The following is a 15,971-nucleotide window of genomic DNA, read 5'->3' on the forward strand; positions in this document are numbered from 1 at the left end:
AAAACAAAATCTTCTACCCAGTGTAACTGTATCTCAGCAGTCAAACACATCTTAATAAATGTAACCAAAATGAAAAAACATCTTACTTAAACCAGCTGTTTTCTGGCCTTCTCTGAAGAAAAGTCATCAATTAAGTCATCAAACTCCAACTCCCGGATGACTTCCAATCCAATGGCCATGAGTGAAAGCGTGTTCAGGCATCTCTGTGTCATCTTTGTCCTTAGTTCAATTTGAATCCTGGCCATTTAAGACCGTTCTGCCTCGCAGTTGCAGACAGAAACCATCAGTTACAGTCCTAATCCAAAGCAGCATCTGCAGCATCTCTTTTTTTCTCTAGTTTTGCCGACCTGCTGAGCCCACGTTTCTTTTTTTGACCGCGAAATAGAAAGTAAACGTAGGCCTACCTCACAACCTCTGTCATTACATCTGTGAAATGTAATTGCTTATTAAAAAAAACAAACATTCAAACTATTTTATTCAAACAACATGTCAAAATATTTTCAAAACAAAAACACTTTACACATAAAAAGACATTAATGCTTAAGGCCAAGGGCTCCTCATTAGCTCAGGGCCCTGGGCACGTGCCCACTTTGCCCATGCGGTAATCCGTCTATGCCTGCTGGCAGCTGTACACAAAGTGTATTCTATTCACTCCAGTTGTGTGGTCATCAAAGTAACGTAAAAGATGGAGAGGTGGGTGTTTTAGTGCATGCCTTCCAAAGCTGGCTTTCTTGGTTTGAATCTGAGCCGATACCTGGGATGTCATCCTGTAAATATGTCAACAACATCAATGAATATGTACGGTACTGAAGTTCAAGTTTGAGGTACATGTACTCAAGTGTTCCCATTTTGTGCCATTTTTGTAAACCACTATAATTCAGATGGAAAACTGATTGCTGTAGTAAGTTGTTATTTTACAAATTAAGATTTTACACAAACGCATATAAAGAGAAACCTGACAGTTGTTATATTGTAGAAAATTAGCCCCAGCAGTGTGCTGCTTACAATGCATCAACAGCAACAACAGTGTTGCCAGATCAGACAGTTTCCAGCCCAATTACTACTACTAGTCAATAAAAACCAGTCCAAATAGTAACCATGAAACCCGTGTAAACAGTAAAACCATTACATACGCAATTGAAAACAGATCGTAAGCATGCAAAGCTTCATACCGGCATCAAATAACCAAAGGTAACATGTGAAATCTGTTTTTGACCATAAAATGACAGCTTGTTTGGTGTTCAGAACCAGCCACATGTTGACAGAAGCAGCCCAAAACTATTTTCCCCAGCCCAAGGTAATCGAAAGAAGCCATTGAATTAACACCTCTGTGACATCTTAGAAAAAAGCCTGTACATTACAGGCAACATAAAAGAAAATCTTATGGCTGATTAGATTTTTCAGGTGTAACTAACGAAGTGGCCGGTAAGTGTACGTACGTTGACTTCAGGCAAGGCTCACCGGCTCTGTAATAAATCCCTAAAATGTACTTCCTTTTAGCCTCAGATGAAAATGAAACCACTGTTCTACACAAAGATGCAGAACTCAGCAGGTGTAGTTACAAGCAGCTGCTTCACTGTAAAATAGTTCAAGGAGAATAATAGCAAGAATAAAATAGGGGGAGTGTTACTCGAGACAAAACAGCTGAATGGCTTTTGACACCTGAATCGCCTCCTTTTGTTTGTGTAGACAAAAGGAAGCGCATTTAATAAACAAACCAACAAAAGGTTGTGGTCAGTTTTGCAAGCTATCAAGAATTTACAACACGAAAGCTGCAGGAAATGAGGATGCATGATTGTGATGATAAAATATTTCTGCAGACATCTGGTGAAAAACAGGAAGGGATCTTATCATAAAAATATGTGATATGTGCTTTGATTAGTTCCTGTGTTGATACGCTGGTACCAAAGCATCGGTGATAAGACCAATAAAGCTTTAAATATGCTGCACAATGAATGAACAAGGCAACAACAACAGACAATATTTGTAGTGCTTAAACTGATACAAGAAATTGAATGAAAGGAGGTGAAAACATGACATTAGGTGGATTGGAAAGCATATATTTCACACAAGTGCCCTCGAAATGGTGACAAGAATCACTGTTATTGTAAGGCAGAAACTTTGACAGCAGAACTTGACGCTGTTGTTGTCTTTGGAGTTAGATTGCACCGTTCACACGGAGACACGACGTGACGAGGTGAGAACGACACGGAGGTGACAGCCAAACTGATGTGTCAGGACGCTGCTATTTGCAGGAGCAGTCATCACCTCACATGCGCTGACGTGAGACCTGCTGTCACCTCTGACTTTCCCTAAACTTACACACTCTGAATCCATGTTTCTGTGCATGTTAATGCTAAAACAGCAGATCTTTCTGACCTGCACGTGTTCCTCGATGTCCTTGCACCACTGAGCTTCATTTATGTCACGTACAGCACGCTCTGTGTGAATCTAGTACCTAGTACCTATAAAGACACTTTTATAGGGTCTTCAGAGATAACAACATTTGTGTGTTGTGCAGTATTTTGTGTTCTCTTCACATCCTGAGGTTAGGGATATTACTTGCCAACTACAATTCATATGTCCTGTCACTCTAGTTTACAACAGGATATTTCCCTTTGATTACCTGATTATTGCTACTTGAACCTAAGGACCGGATGAACCCAAGGAGGGCGAAAACTTTGGACGTGATATATTGAATGAGGTAAGACAGAAGCTGACGTTGGCACCTGTGAAGATGTTAACAGATAGATGTAATCAGGGATTGACCTCAGAGACCTCAAATATTGTGAAGTGAACTACAGTCAGCATCGAGCAAACATCCTGCGTGGATATCAGCAAAAAAAAGACATGACATACAATAAACTGCACATGATTAAAGAACATCACGTTAGTCATTTACCTTTGCTTTGTGCGGTTAGTTACATCATTTATTGTTGGATAAATTCAACACAGTCTGACGACATATGTGAGTTCGTTTCATGGCTTCACATCAGCTGCTGAAGCACTTTGGCAAGCAAGCCAACTTCTATATCCACTCAGATAATATTCAGTTAGCGATACTGTTGGCAGGCAAGGAAGCTAAGGTTAGCCGGTTAGCTTTAACCTAGCTTTGCTTCATGGACCTGGTGTAAATTGCTTGGTAATGTTAGCAGTTAAAGTAATCAGCTAACGTTAGCTAACAATTTCCTATGTTAGCTAGCTAGCAATTTATTTGTGCTAGCGAGAAAGTTTTAGCGTTGCTCACATTCCTGTTTGGTGGATTTGGTTTGTATACATTACACATCTTGTGTTTTGGTCTGTACTAAGTGTTGTGGTTCATGTTAGTGGTTTACTGAGGTTAGCTTACCCCATTTCTAAGTTACCGTTAGCGAGTGTTGTTGCACTCTGTTGTTGCTGCAGGGAAGCTGAACAGAGACACTTCAGGAGGCTGTTATGATGCAGACAAAGACAAGTAAGGTCAGGTTTTTCTCAATTTTGTTAGTAATCAATTCCTAGGCTCAAAAATATTTTTGAAACACTTTGTAATCAAGCAAATCACTTCACGAGTAAATATCCAAATAAGTCTGTCAGTTCTTGTGCAACCTCAAAAGTCCTTTGAGACAATGTTGATTCCTTCTGAAGAATAAAAAAAAATCAGTATCAAAATACAAAATCTACAAATGGATTTAATTTACAAAATTCTAACGACCTATTACCAAAATTATAACGAGTTTATCCTTAAAACTATAATTATGTTTTGTAACTATCTTTTTTATTTTGGTTCATAAAGTGGAATTATAAAATCATCAAGGAGTCAGCAGATGGTTTACCTTCACCAGCGAGGAAGTGTTTCACATCACATATCAATGGAGGTAAATCTGCAGCAGTATGGAAGCCCTAAGTGGACATGCACCCGTACATTTTATTTACTCCCTTTTCCCGTGATAACGATTAATTTCTTTTTGTTTTCTCGAGATCTCGACTTATTCACCTTGATTTCTTGAGATAACGCTGCACCACTGTTACGTCAGATGATCATACCTCGTATCCCCAGAGCTGCAAAAGCACAAAACAAACATAGAAACAGGCTTAACTTACCTCATTAGTGTGGGCAACAGCAGTGTGGCATGTCCAGAGTGCTGTTCCACGAAGCACGCTAAGAAAAATGAGGCTTTAAGTCCAACACCTGACTTGAATAAACGCCCCGACTGCTTCGTTAGCAGTCGGGGCTAAAGCGGTTCCATGGAAGTAAATTGAAGCTCTTGCACTTAGACTAATTGGAGACAGGTTCAGGTAGTCAAACTAATTGCGAGTGCACGCTGTTCTGAAGCAGCCCATGAGGTCGAGCATGGATCAAATCGATCCTCAATGGCAAACAGCAAGCGGTGCAGCGTTTACTGTTGGATTTAACATTTCTCTGCTGATCTCTGAGCTCTTTAAACTCTTATATATTTTAATTTTTCATGTCACAGTTTATGCATTAGAGCAGAGTGTGCACGGACAGATCGTGTCTGTGTTTATTAGTGAGAGAGATAATTTAATTTTTTAATACGGGACGATCCAACCAGTGAGACGGCGCGGGTTGCAGATATGATCCACGAGCATTTCATCACAGATTAAAAATCGAGTGATCCACGAGAAGTTTATCAGAGTTTTTAATCATGTAGCGCAGTGAGGAGGAGACAGATCTGTGTGTGTTTCTCGTGCTCTGTTCCTGACTTTAAGCAGTCGCGTTCTGTCCCGTATATTCGCGCAGTTATCATAAAGCATAAACTACCTCTCCACAAAGACACGAGTGGGGATGTAACCCGCAAGTGAGCAGATAGGACAAAGACGATTAATAATGTGGATCTGTCTGTCTGACTGTCACTGTTAACTCCAGTCTGCTGTGTATCATATATTTGCTACACAGAAACAGTTTTATATATCATCGCCACTCTCGTCCCGTCTCCCTCTTTGCTCATGCGCAGCAGCTCTCCCCCCCTCTGTGCTGCGAGTCTGCATCACACTTTCACACATAATATGATGTTTAATATTTTTATATGATATGTCTAATGAAGGAGACAGAGCCTCTGAGTTTATTAATATTACATATATATACGTATATGGATTTAAATACTACATTTCTGCTCAATATATACTTTTTACAATTGTACTGTTAACTATTTATTTGGCTATCATCGTTCCATCTGATAATTTAGATTGAGACTTTTTATGTAGCATAAGCCTAAATGTTTGATATCACATACCATGGCTCTACATCTTATCATTTATCATTGTATCATTTATTTAATTTAATATTAATTGAAGTAGATGTTCTATAAACTTTTTTGACCGATAGTGGTTCATAAAGTCAAATAATATTGCAAGCACCCCAGATAGTCAGTGGTAAAATCATCGCCTGTGTCTGCCTAACAGGGTTAGCCTGACAGTTAGCCGGCCCCGGACCAGGTTAGTTTCCCAGCATAGGTTGCCATAGTAACTGAGCTTGAACTATGTTGAAACTGCTTCGAATCAATTGAAAGTGAGTCGGACTAATTGAAGTAAGCCTGGCTTATTCGGTAAGCTTGCTTTGTGGAACAGGCCTCTGGTCTGTGATGTCACAGTGGCCAGCCTGCTGTTTTGTTTTCTCGTGAAAAAACTACCAGAAATTAATTATCACGGGAAAATGGAGTCAATTATATGTATGGATTCATGTGTACAGCAGAGGTAAAAGTTAGGGAAAACATATTCATGTTTAAAATCATTCGATCATATTCACACTCTTACACTTTACACAACACAAACAGAGCAAACACATCAGATCAAAGGATTTCAGTAAATCTCCATAAAGACTTTTATTTATTTTGTACCAAAATAGGCAGTTAGAGCAGGGATAAATATTATAATATGTTAGATATAGATCCATCTCTGTTATAGATTCTTTGCATCGGTGCTTTACTCTAACAGACAGTGGCATGGTCCCCTGGCTAAAACACACAGCCAGAGCCGCGCAGAGAGTCCAGTTCTGTCAACTTACGACACCAACGGTTCACTTGATTCATAGAGGAGTATAGATGGAGAGGAATGATTGAGCTGAACATTTTGTGAGGACATATCAAAGCTTTTAAAACACACGTGGTTAAAACTGTGTATTGATTGGATCTAGAAGCTACTCTGTTGACAGAACCGTCGCCCTGTACGTCTCTGGTCTCCAGTCAGCTTGGAGGAGTCGCCTCGGGGGGTGGAGAAGGTGGAGATGAGAGAAGTGGGTGGCTGACAAGGTCCATACAGGGGCTGTGTTACCAAAAGCATCTTGATATTACAAATGTTACAGAGATTATCGTCATGTTTCAGGTTAGACCCATTTGTGACCTCACTGGCTTTTAGCCCCAATCCTGAGGGAAGTATCTGGCTCAGAAAAGTTGCAGCAGGGCACCAAAACTATGAGCGAAAATTGCCTTAAAAGTCAGCAAAGCGAGGGAGCTGCAGATTCAGAAGATAATTCTTCATTAGTCGCTTTAAGGGACGACAAGTTGTTCTTTTTCACTGGTTTTCATCCAGCAGAGGGATGCGTCTTCAAAGGTATATTCTTGATCTCACAGATGTCTGCAATCCGCCCAGAAAGATACAAATGCTTGCCAGAGGCTGAACACACATTTAAATAGTTTACTTCCACAGACTGTGATTGCGTTTTTTTTTGTTGTTGTTGTAAACAGATAAAAGTTACATTCACTACTGATCACTTGCCAAAACTGACGATCTGCGGTACGATGTGAAACCAACGCCAAGCTGTGAAGTAAGCTGCCTGTGGGTGTCCCTGTGCTCATGCATGATACTAACAGGGACAGCTCATCGCACTATTTAGGCCTCTGAAAGCACAGCGGATACACAGACTGGGTAAAAGCACAGGAACAATAAAACAGCTGCAGTTCTTAAAGAGATAAAGAGAGGAAATGTTGTTTAAGCTACGTTTGACAGCAGACATGAGAATTTCCTTTTCTATTCACCTGTTCAGTGCAAGTCAGGTTTATTAAACTCTGTGACTAGTGTTCACCTGTTGTGAAGTGAATTAACCTCTCCTCTGTCTCTGCTACAGCAAAGCAGCAAAGACTTTGGAAAGCGGCTAAAGTCAACATATGTACAAAGCGGAGTTACATGACTGCGAGAACCCAGCATCAATAGGCTACTTTTTCTGCAAAGTTGCATATTTTAGCGCCAAAAAAGCCAGAAACAGAGCTTCAGAAGTAAAGCCTTATCCTGGATATACACTACATCTCAAAATTAGAAGTCCACAGGTTACATTAAAGTCCACTTTGCAGGAGATAACAGCAGCTAGAGGAGCTTGTGGAAATGTTGCATTTCGACTTTGCTTCAACATTTCCATCTTTCTTGGCAGACGGTAGACACCTTAGGGATCATGGAGACACCTTTAAAGAACAACGCTTTGACTGTCCCCTATCATGGAGTTACGCATAGAGAGCTGAGGTCACAAATGGAGCTATAGTTTCAGGTGTTATTCATGCACACTTGAGGCTCAAACTTATAAATGCAGCATTAAAAAAACAGTTGCTAATGCAGAGCTAATGCCGTCCATTAGCTTGTTAGCCCTGAATGTAGCGTTCACCAGAGGTGTTCATCTGACGTGTGTAACTACGCAACAATAGCATGATAAACAGCAACTGAGATAACGTATTTTTCCTTTAAGCAAAACGTGTCCCCTGACCTCTTCAGCTCTTTCAAACCAGCATATTTATCACGGATACCTGGAAGAAAAGTGAGTGTATCACACATCCACACGCCAGAAACACCGGGGTCGTGTCAGTCTTGTCATGCTAAGATGCAGTTTAGAAACCAGCCCTCATTAGTGCAACTACAGTAAGACGGAAAGCTACAAAGAAGATGCTGATGATTATGATCGTGATGATAGTTTTGATGAAGATGATGATACACTGATTAATGCTCAACTAATGTCACACTGTGAATGTGGAGAACGAGAGGAGGAGAGAGATGAAGGTGTGAGACAGAGAGGAGGAAGAGGAGGAGGGGGGAGGAAGAGAAGCCCTTGTGGGATGAAAACGTTTAAGCGGAGGATCGTGGGCCGTATTTATCAAACTGTGGGACGTGACGGGAAAAAGTAAAAGTTTTACTTTTACCCCCAGTTGCCTTTAAAATGTTATTTAAACCCCCTTTGACATTAAATACTACATTTTCATAGCTGAAACAAAATATTTAATTCAGACTAAGTCTAGTTTATGACTCTAGTTTTTTTGTTTCTATGTCAGGCCATTATCGTATTCATATCTGAATATATAAAGATAATAAATATACAACATTTAACACTTTTTGCTGTAGATTTAGTGATTTTCACTCAAATAATTTAATAATTTCAACTAAAATCTAAGTGCTGTTTGTTGTGTAAGCATTTTACAAACTATGGTCGGCTCCAATTAGTTCCTTTTCTGAGAATACATGTTTAATCCATCGACTGTATAAAAAGATGGACGACATGACAGCTCCCTAAAAGTGAAGCCAAACCCTCTCTATCGCCCCCTGCTGTCTGGCTGCAGTATAAGTCATGAAGCCCGCCTCCTCCATGTTAACAGATGGGACATGAGTCCGATGGTTTCTGTCATTAGAGTCAGTTGTTATCATGCTGATTTAAAGTGTTCATTTTTCTGACAAGTTCATTTTTAATTAGTTATTTGATGCTGTCAAAATGATGATTGACAGCTCTGTTAACAAATACGGCTCCTGCAGCCGATCTGTTCCGGATTAGCAGAGTAGAGGAGGAACGGTGAGAGGAAACATAACTAAAACAATCACTACAGTCATTGAAGTTTACATATCTGTGAACGTCTGCTTCAGACCAACACAAGAAGATGTTCCTTGCTGTATTTTTTTGGTAAGTTAAGTGTGTGTTTTGGTTAGCAGAAGTGGCTCCAAATGACATCACCATCGCAAGATGGCAGTGCCCGTCACAGGGGTATTTTGGCAGATGGAGACGTGTCGTCCATCTATATTTACAGTCATTGGTTTAATCATGTGCTAACTTAAAAGCAGATGTATTTATTTACACTGAAAGCCAATTAGTCAGTATCTGGCTGATGGTCTGGTTTGCTTTTGCCGGTCGAAACCAGAATTCAATCAATCAATTCAAACGTTTTTTTGTGTAACTTAGGTGTTTCTTCAGCATAATTCAGTTTGATAAATATAGACCCAGAGCTCCAAGTGGACTTTAAAACCATGATTTAATTTTGGCCCTACAAACAGGACTCTATAATTGATCTATTTTAAAGCAATCACATTTTCTTTAATCAATTAATTTGATTGGAAATTTCTGCTTGTTACAGAAATAACAAGCATCTTATGACTATTTTAAATATTACTAAATCTCTATACATTATCTTTTTTACAATAGTTTCACTTTGGACTTTGATACCAAAATTCTGGGGCACGTTATAATGTTTTTACCTCATATCTAAAGGTCATTAGACAGTCTAAAGAGGAAGGGAGGAGGAAGAGATGGGATATGAGAGAAAGAGAGAAAAGAGAAAAACTAACCAGGAGCCGTGTCATGAGGAAAGACGGACAGACGGGGAGGGAGATCAAGATTTTGTCCCAAAAACATGCTCTTAAAGCTACAGCGTGCAAAAGTCTGCCTCTTGGTGACAATATTATCATTACAAACCCATACATGAATGCATTACCCTTCGTTAATATGAAAACAACAACGACAACAACAATAAGAAGAACAATAATGAAATCAAATCAGATAATGGTACATGTCGCCTTGATTTGAACCACCTCCTTAAACATTAAGGAACCGAGCTGTAGGAAGATCCACCAATAGGCTGCTGGACAGACTTTAGCCCCTCCCCCTTCAGGAAGTAGCAGTCCCAGATAGTCCCAGCCTCATCACACTTTATGTGCTTGTGTAAATGTGTGTGTGTACTGTAGTGTGTGTGTAAAAGACGGGCAGAGAGAGAGAGAGAGAGGAAGCAGGCTGATAATAGAAAATTCAAGAAGTAGGAAGTGTTGAGAGCGTGATGTGTGTGTGATCATGTCGTGTGTTTATTCAGAGTCGCTCCTTGGTGGGAACCCAGATGTACGGACCAGACTGCTCCTCGATGATCTGCTTCACCTGCGAATACACTTCCTCTAGAGACGCGCCGTGGACGACAGCTGCAGAGAGACAGAGAGAGAAAGAGAGAGAATAAAATGGAATGAATATCAAAATGATTTTTCTACTCTACCAAAACATATCACCAGCAATGTGTATGCAAAAAGGAAATATAATCAAAATCTCTATTAATGGAGCAATTCATCCCTGGAAAAAGCCACTGTCAGTCAAAGCTGGTGTTCTCTGTAATCAATAGAAGCAATATTTGAAATTGGCTCCATAGCTGTGGAGAAAGTTGTACAAACAGCTCGTGGTTTCGCACATTCTACATTCCTACAACACCCAGCGTGCATTGCGCCCCTCCCTCTGAAAGGAACGGCCCAACGAGAGACGCTGGAGTGAAATACTACCGTGTTCCAGTCAAGGACATTGATCGCTGCAAACAATGGCTCAGAGCGGTACAGAACCTGAAATACCACGAGAATATACCGGTGGATCGTCAGGTCTGCAGTCCTAGATTGAGAAAGTGTAGTTTAGCAAGCTCACTGGCCTCCGCCAGACCACGTAAAACGCGTCATCTGGCGTCATTCAGGGCCCATTGGAGAAGCGGATAGCGTCCTCCAAAGGCACAGAGCCAAATTGCATTTTTTTCCTACCATAATGGCATCAGCTCCCCATAATAGTATGATAGGACTGAGGTTGAAAATTGGTCCCTATATGAGAGGAGTAACCTTTAAAGGTCATCATCCATGTCTGTGAGTGTGTTTTTGCACGTGAATGTTTTTGATACAAAAGTTCCTCTTTGGGAAAATAAAGTGATGAATCTGTTCCCATAAGACCGATAAGTCCAAACAGCCATGTTTTAACCAAACAAAGTGTCTGACCTGTGAGAATATAATTCGTCACCTTCTGCATCTCTTGTGATTGCTTACTTGGGACATTTTCCCACAGGTAATACACTTGTGTCAACACCGGTGTTACCAATTACACTGGACATTTTACAAGAAAAGATGACGCTCAATATCTCTGCCATCCCTTTGAGGTCAACTGCTTCTTTATAGGGTTCTAGATCATCTTACTCTGCTGCAGATTTACGGTAGATATATTCATTTGATAATTGTAGCTTCCGTTGTCTGACTACTGATAACACGCTTGAGACAAAAATAAGCAAAACAGCTATGGGAGCGGTGGGAAAGTAATAAAAGAGCTCTACGCCCAAACACTGTGTAGCATCAGCAACACAGACTACAGGGACAAGCCGACAGCTCACCTTAAATAATCTACTTATTTGGGTTTAAAAAGCCTTTTTGACAGCCCAGCTACAACTGAAACTGCCTACTTTAAGAAGGAGATGGACAGCAGTTACTAACTACTTCAGTTCGGACTCTTCTGGTTTATTATTTTGACGTCATTTTCTGTAGATCTATATAGGTAGGTAAATACATGTTCTCGCCCCCTAAGCGGCTGCTTCACCTATATCAACATGTATGTAAAACGAAGCCCAACCTCAAGACGATAGAGTTTTCTTTTGTTCCTGTGAATGCCTTTTATGTTGAAACAGTGGCAATAAAGATAAAACAAGACTAGGTCAAAACGTAGTATGTGGCTGACCGCATCAGGTCAATGTGCGCTTTTGTGGGCAATGTGTTACAAGGACTGTCTTTATGATTCCAATGACAGCATGTTTGAAAGCATGTGCACGCTGCGGACGTAGGTGAGGACAGCAGATGAGCAGCCCCGCCCACTCCCCGAACAAAGTATCCAGAGCCGTATAGAGTCGCGTCAGTGGAGGTCCAACGTGCTCCATGATTGCGATGTCGCAACTCTTTCTCTCTCCGGCTGTGAAAGCACTGTCACTCACTCAGTCTGTCAGTCAGTCTCATACAGACCCGTGTGTAGGGCTGACCCCGGCAGTCAGCCAAAAAATAAATTATTTTTAGAAATAGGACTTTTTTATAAGGATGAGGCTCCTGACAGATTGTCATTATCTTAGCTTAGCATAAAGCCTCTATCCAAAAATGCCCACTAAAACCTGTAACATAAGAGTGGTACCCATCATCTCATCTAACCCTCGTTAATAAAACAAAGAAACCTATTTCAATATGTCAAACCATGTCTTTAATATTTGAGCAGTGGTTGACTTTTCCCTTACTGTTAAGCTGTAAAATTCCCAGAACCTTGTAAAACAGACTGTAACACCTGTTTCCACATGATCATGTTACACAAAGTTCAGATAATTTCCTTTAAATGTGTTTTATGTGCCGGTTACTGACCGGTGAAGAACTCTGTGAACTCCTGCTCCAGTTTGACGGCCCGGTCGAAGGTCTTCCTCGCCTGCTCCTCAGTGAAACGCTTGTTCATCTCTCTGCAGGGACGGACAAGAGGTTTGGTCAGGGTACAGGTCAATAAATTTACATTAACTTAACAAGAACTAAACCGTCAGCAGGCTCTGTGACCTCATTGCAAAGTTCAACAGTGCTTTGAACTTTAGAATAACCTTTGAAGCTCTTTTTTTATGACAGCATGGAGGAGAGATCCTACACGCTTCGGAAACATGTTCTAATCTGTGATGAGGAACTTGTAATACGGTACAAAGATTAAAACCAAGCTTCTGAAAGGAGCGAATGTTCAGCTTAAATACAAGTTATGTTTGTGGTGTTAGTATTCAGGTTACTTACAGGATGTTGTCTATGTTGCGTGGTCTAATGAAGACAGCGATGGGATGGAGGCCGGCGATCTGGAGACGCTTTATGGCATTCCCTGATACATCCAGTATACAGTGTTTGCCCTGCAACATGGAGAGACATTAGGTTGTTTCCTCTGTGCTTCATAATCAGTCTCCGCTCTGCCTAAAGTCTTTCGTTACACTCACCTTGTCGGCAACTTCCTTCACAGACTGTATGCTGGTTCCATACAGGTGGTTGTTATACTGTCCCGCCTCGATGAACTTGTGTTCCTGGATCTCTCGCTCCATGTGCTCTCTGGAGGACATGAAGTGGTAATCTCTGCCGTCCACCTCGTAGTCTCGCCGCGGCCGCGTTGTGTCTGTGAACCATAGATTTGACACAGATTAACCTCCTGAGACCCGAGCTTTTGTTTGGAATGCATTTTTAATTTCTCCTACCTTTTGCATTAATAGGACCTAATAAGTAATAGGATGTAATAAGTATAAAACCTAAGCATTGTCTTTGAAGCCATCTTGAATGGACACTGATCAGTGTAATTTGCTTTTGTGACCACAGCGTCCTATATGCACAAATATATATTTATGACATTTTGAATGCACTGCTATTTCTGCTTGTGCTGTATTGTGGCAAGCTGTTTTGTATTTGTAAAAAGATCCATCACACATGTCAAAAACTAGATAAGGCTCTTAACGTTCTGGTATTTGGTTGATGCTGTGCACTTTCCTCTATTAAAATTCATAAACAAAACCTGAAAAATAAAAAAAATTATAAAAATAAATAGGTACATAACTATTTATATAACCTTTATAACAGGACAGTACAGATTTGTTATCAATCTGCCAGTCAAGCAAGTCAATTCTTACCAAGCTGACTTTTTAAGATGAAAAGCAGAAGATGAGCAAACATTTTATTTAATGTCAGCTTTTGTTAAACATTCTAAAAATGATGTTGTAGTTTTGATTTGGTATAAATTGCTACGTTTTTTCCAGTGTTATTTAGGATGTCACTGCTTATACTTTAAAATGATGTCACAGTACTCACGTGGGACGCAGGAGCCAAACTTGTCAGGGAACTCTGAGATGAGGTCATCGTTGACACGATCTTTCATCGGTCCGAGCACGATGACGGGCCGCGTGTAATTAACTGGGACGGAAGAGACAAACAGAACCAGGTTGATACTCGCTGACACAAACAATCCAAAATTGAAATAAATTGATCACTTACATCAAATTTTCTTGTTATTTTTCTTATATTCTGTATCAACAATGGGTCAGAGACTTTGTGTAATGTAGGGCTGCTTGTAGTGATGACCTCCCAAACTCTGCAGCTCCTCCCAGCTCTACAGAGCTTTGTTTTTTTAGCATCTTTCAGCCCATTGTTTAGTTTTTTCAGCCCTCTATCTTTCTGTTATGATTCCCTCACACAGCTAGTAAACCCACTGTATGCTCCCTGCTCAGCATAAAGGTTACAGGTAAGGACTAGCTGGTGATCACAGGGAAGAATTGAGTGGGTGGAGAGTGTACACCTTTTACACTTCCAGTTCAAGGCGGGATTACTAAGCCTCCGTTACGTTTCATCTTCTCTGTAAAACCTGGAATGGTGGGGCGAAGTTGTTCGGGGAGGTAACAGAGGCGAAACGGTGTCAAATACACAAACAGCGTGCCTTGTTTTCAGCGGAGCCTTGTTTGTGTATTTGAAGCACGTACTGTTTGTTTACACCTCGTGCACGGTTTGCTTCCGCAGCGCTGGAATGCTACATAAAAACACACACTGGGGCGGCTTTATGCCGGCGTTGCTTGGTCTAAAACTAAGGTAAATTTGTTTATACAACTATAGAGTTTTAGGTTATTGATAAATCAAATGTATTTTGTCCTCTGTTGAATGGTTTTAGAAACTATTACAAGAAAAATAAAACACATAAACCTGAAGAAATGATAAATGAAATGATGATGCAAATGAGCACTGACCTTCCTGCTGCATGACAGGTTGGTAGGTGAGGAGGGTCTCCTCCTGGCCAGCTGATTGGACAAACCAGAAGTATGTTTCGTTTAGATGCACAGTGCATGGGATTATACACATCAAAACACACCCTCACCCTCTTCTACTTTTGGACTAGACTTCAACAGCTCTGGAAAAGCAGGCCGGAGAAGCTGAGAAAGTTAACTTGTAAACACCCACACACACACACACATGAACACACACTCACATGCACATAAGAACACAATAACCACAATAAACAAAAACACAGAGAAACACACAACCACACACAAACCAGCAGCGACATAAAGTAGCAGTGGTTTGAAAATTAAACACAAACTGAACAAAACAAGCAAAGAAGGAAGAGAGAGAGAAGAAAAGAAAGACAGAAAGAGATAGAGGAGGGTCTAGACTTACAGGAACTACTCTCACTATCGCTGGTGCCAGAGGTTACCAGCTCTGGAAGGACAAGACAGGTCAGAGTCAGCAACACACACATACAGACACAGATATAGACGAACACACACAGAACTGCATTCTTTCTATGTCACTGACACACGTTTACTCATAACAAAAAAAAAAACAGAAGCCACACATTAATCTGTATTTGTTCATCCTGTCCAGGTGAGGAGTCTGGGGTCCTGTCCCAGCATGCAACACACAATCACTGGTGAAATCTACAGGGCCATGAGTATGTGGACCTCTGAACATTAGAGCCTATAAAAGACAATGCAAGACACTATGTGGACACTGTTGGCTGTTACATGAACTGCAGTTTGCAGTGATGTCACATAAATGGACCGAATGTACATCATGCTAGTAATACACATTTGCTTTGTACAAGTCCCTTACATCCTTTACTAAGTATGCAAGAACAATTTGAGTTCCTTTTCTAGAGTGATTTGAATTTATGCTGCTTCTTACTTCTACTATCTACTTTTTTTAAAAAGGACAATTTAAAGAACAAAACGTTAAAATCACTCCATTTCGATACTCAAAAGCAGTGGTTCTCAAAGTGGGGTCCTAGGACCACTGAGTCCACAAGCAGTTTGAATAAAATGAGCCTCTGCTTTAAAGTATGTAAGTGGTGTTAACATGGTTCAAATTGAAATGTTTTTCTGTTTATCACTATGAAACAGGTCTGAAGTGTTTAGGTTGATTGGTTTTACAAGACAAATAGTTCCAGTGGCATCTAAGAGTGCATGTACGAGGGGGTCATTGGA

The 15,971-nt window shown here is 40.5% G+C and overlaps 1 protein-coding gene across 3 annotated transcripts in view; it reads right to left on the reverse strand.

Moving 5' to 3' along the window:
• Nucleotides 1–5,794: 5,794 nt before the first annotated feature.
• Nucleotides 5,795–15,971, reverse strand: part of LOC138607462 (discs large homolog 1-like protein) — a 126,686-nt gene continuing 116,509 nt past the window's right edge. For all 3 annotated transcript variants that reach the window (XM_069680075.1, XM_069680077.1, XM_069680076.1), the window contains 6 exons: nucleotides 14,739–14,789; nucleotides 13,813–13,914; nucleotides 12,957–13,129; nucleotides 12,763–12,872; nucleotides 12,358–12,449; nucleotides 5,795–10,146 (listed from right to left, as the gene is read on the reverse strand). In XM_069680075.1, the coding sequence (XP_069536176.1) occupies nucleotides 10,040–10,146; nucleotides 12,358–12,449; nucleotides 12,763–12,872; nucleotides 12,957–13,129; nucleotides 13,813–13,914; nucleotides 14,739–14,789 (635 nt within the window). In that variant the 3' untranslated portion in view covers nucleotides 5,795–10,039. The remainder of the gene's footprint in view (nucleotides 10,147–12,357; nucleotides 12,450–12,762; nucleotides 12,873–12,956; nucleotides 13,130–13,812; nucleotides 13,915–14,738; nucleotides 14,790–15,971) is intronic.

Source organism: Semicossyphus pulcher, unplaced genomic scaffold (genome assembly GCF_022749685.1).
Source record: "Semicossyphus pulcher isolate SPU_LCO1_2020_fin unplaced genomic scaffold, fSemPul1.0.p SCAF_4, whole genome shotgun sequence".
In the NCBI taxonomy this organism is placed as follows: domain Eukaryota; kingdom Metazoa; phylum Chordata; class Actinopteri; order Labriformes; family Labridae; genus Semicossyphus; species Semicossyphus pulcher.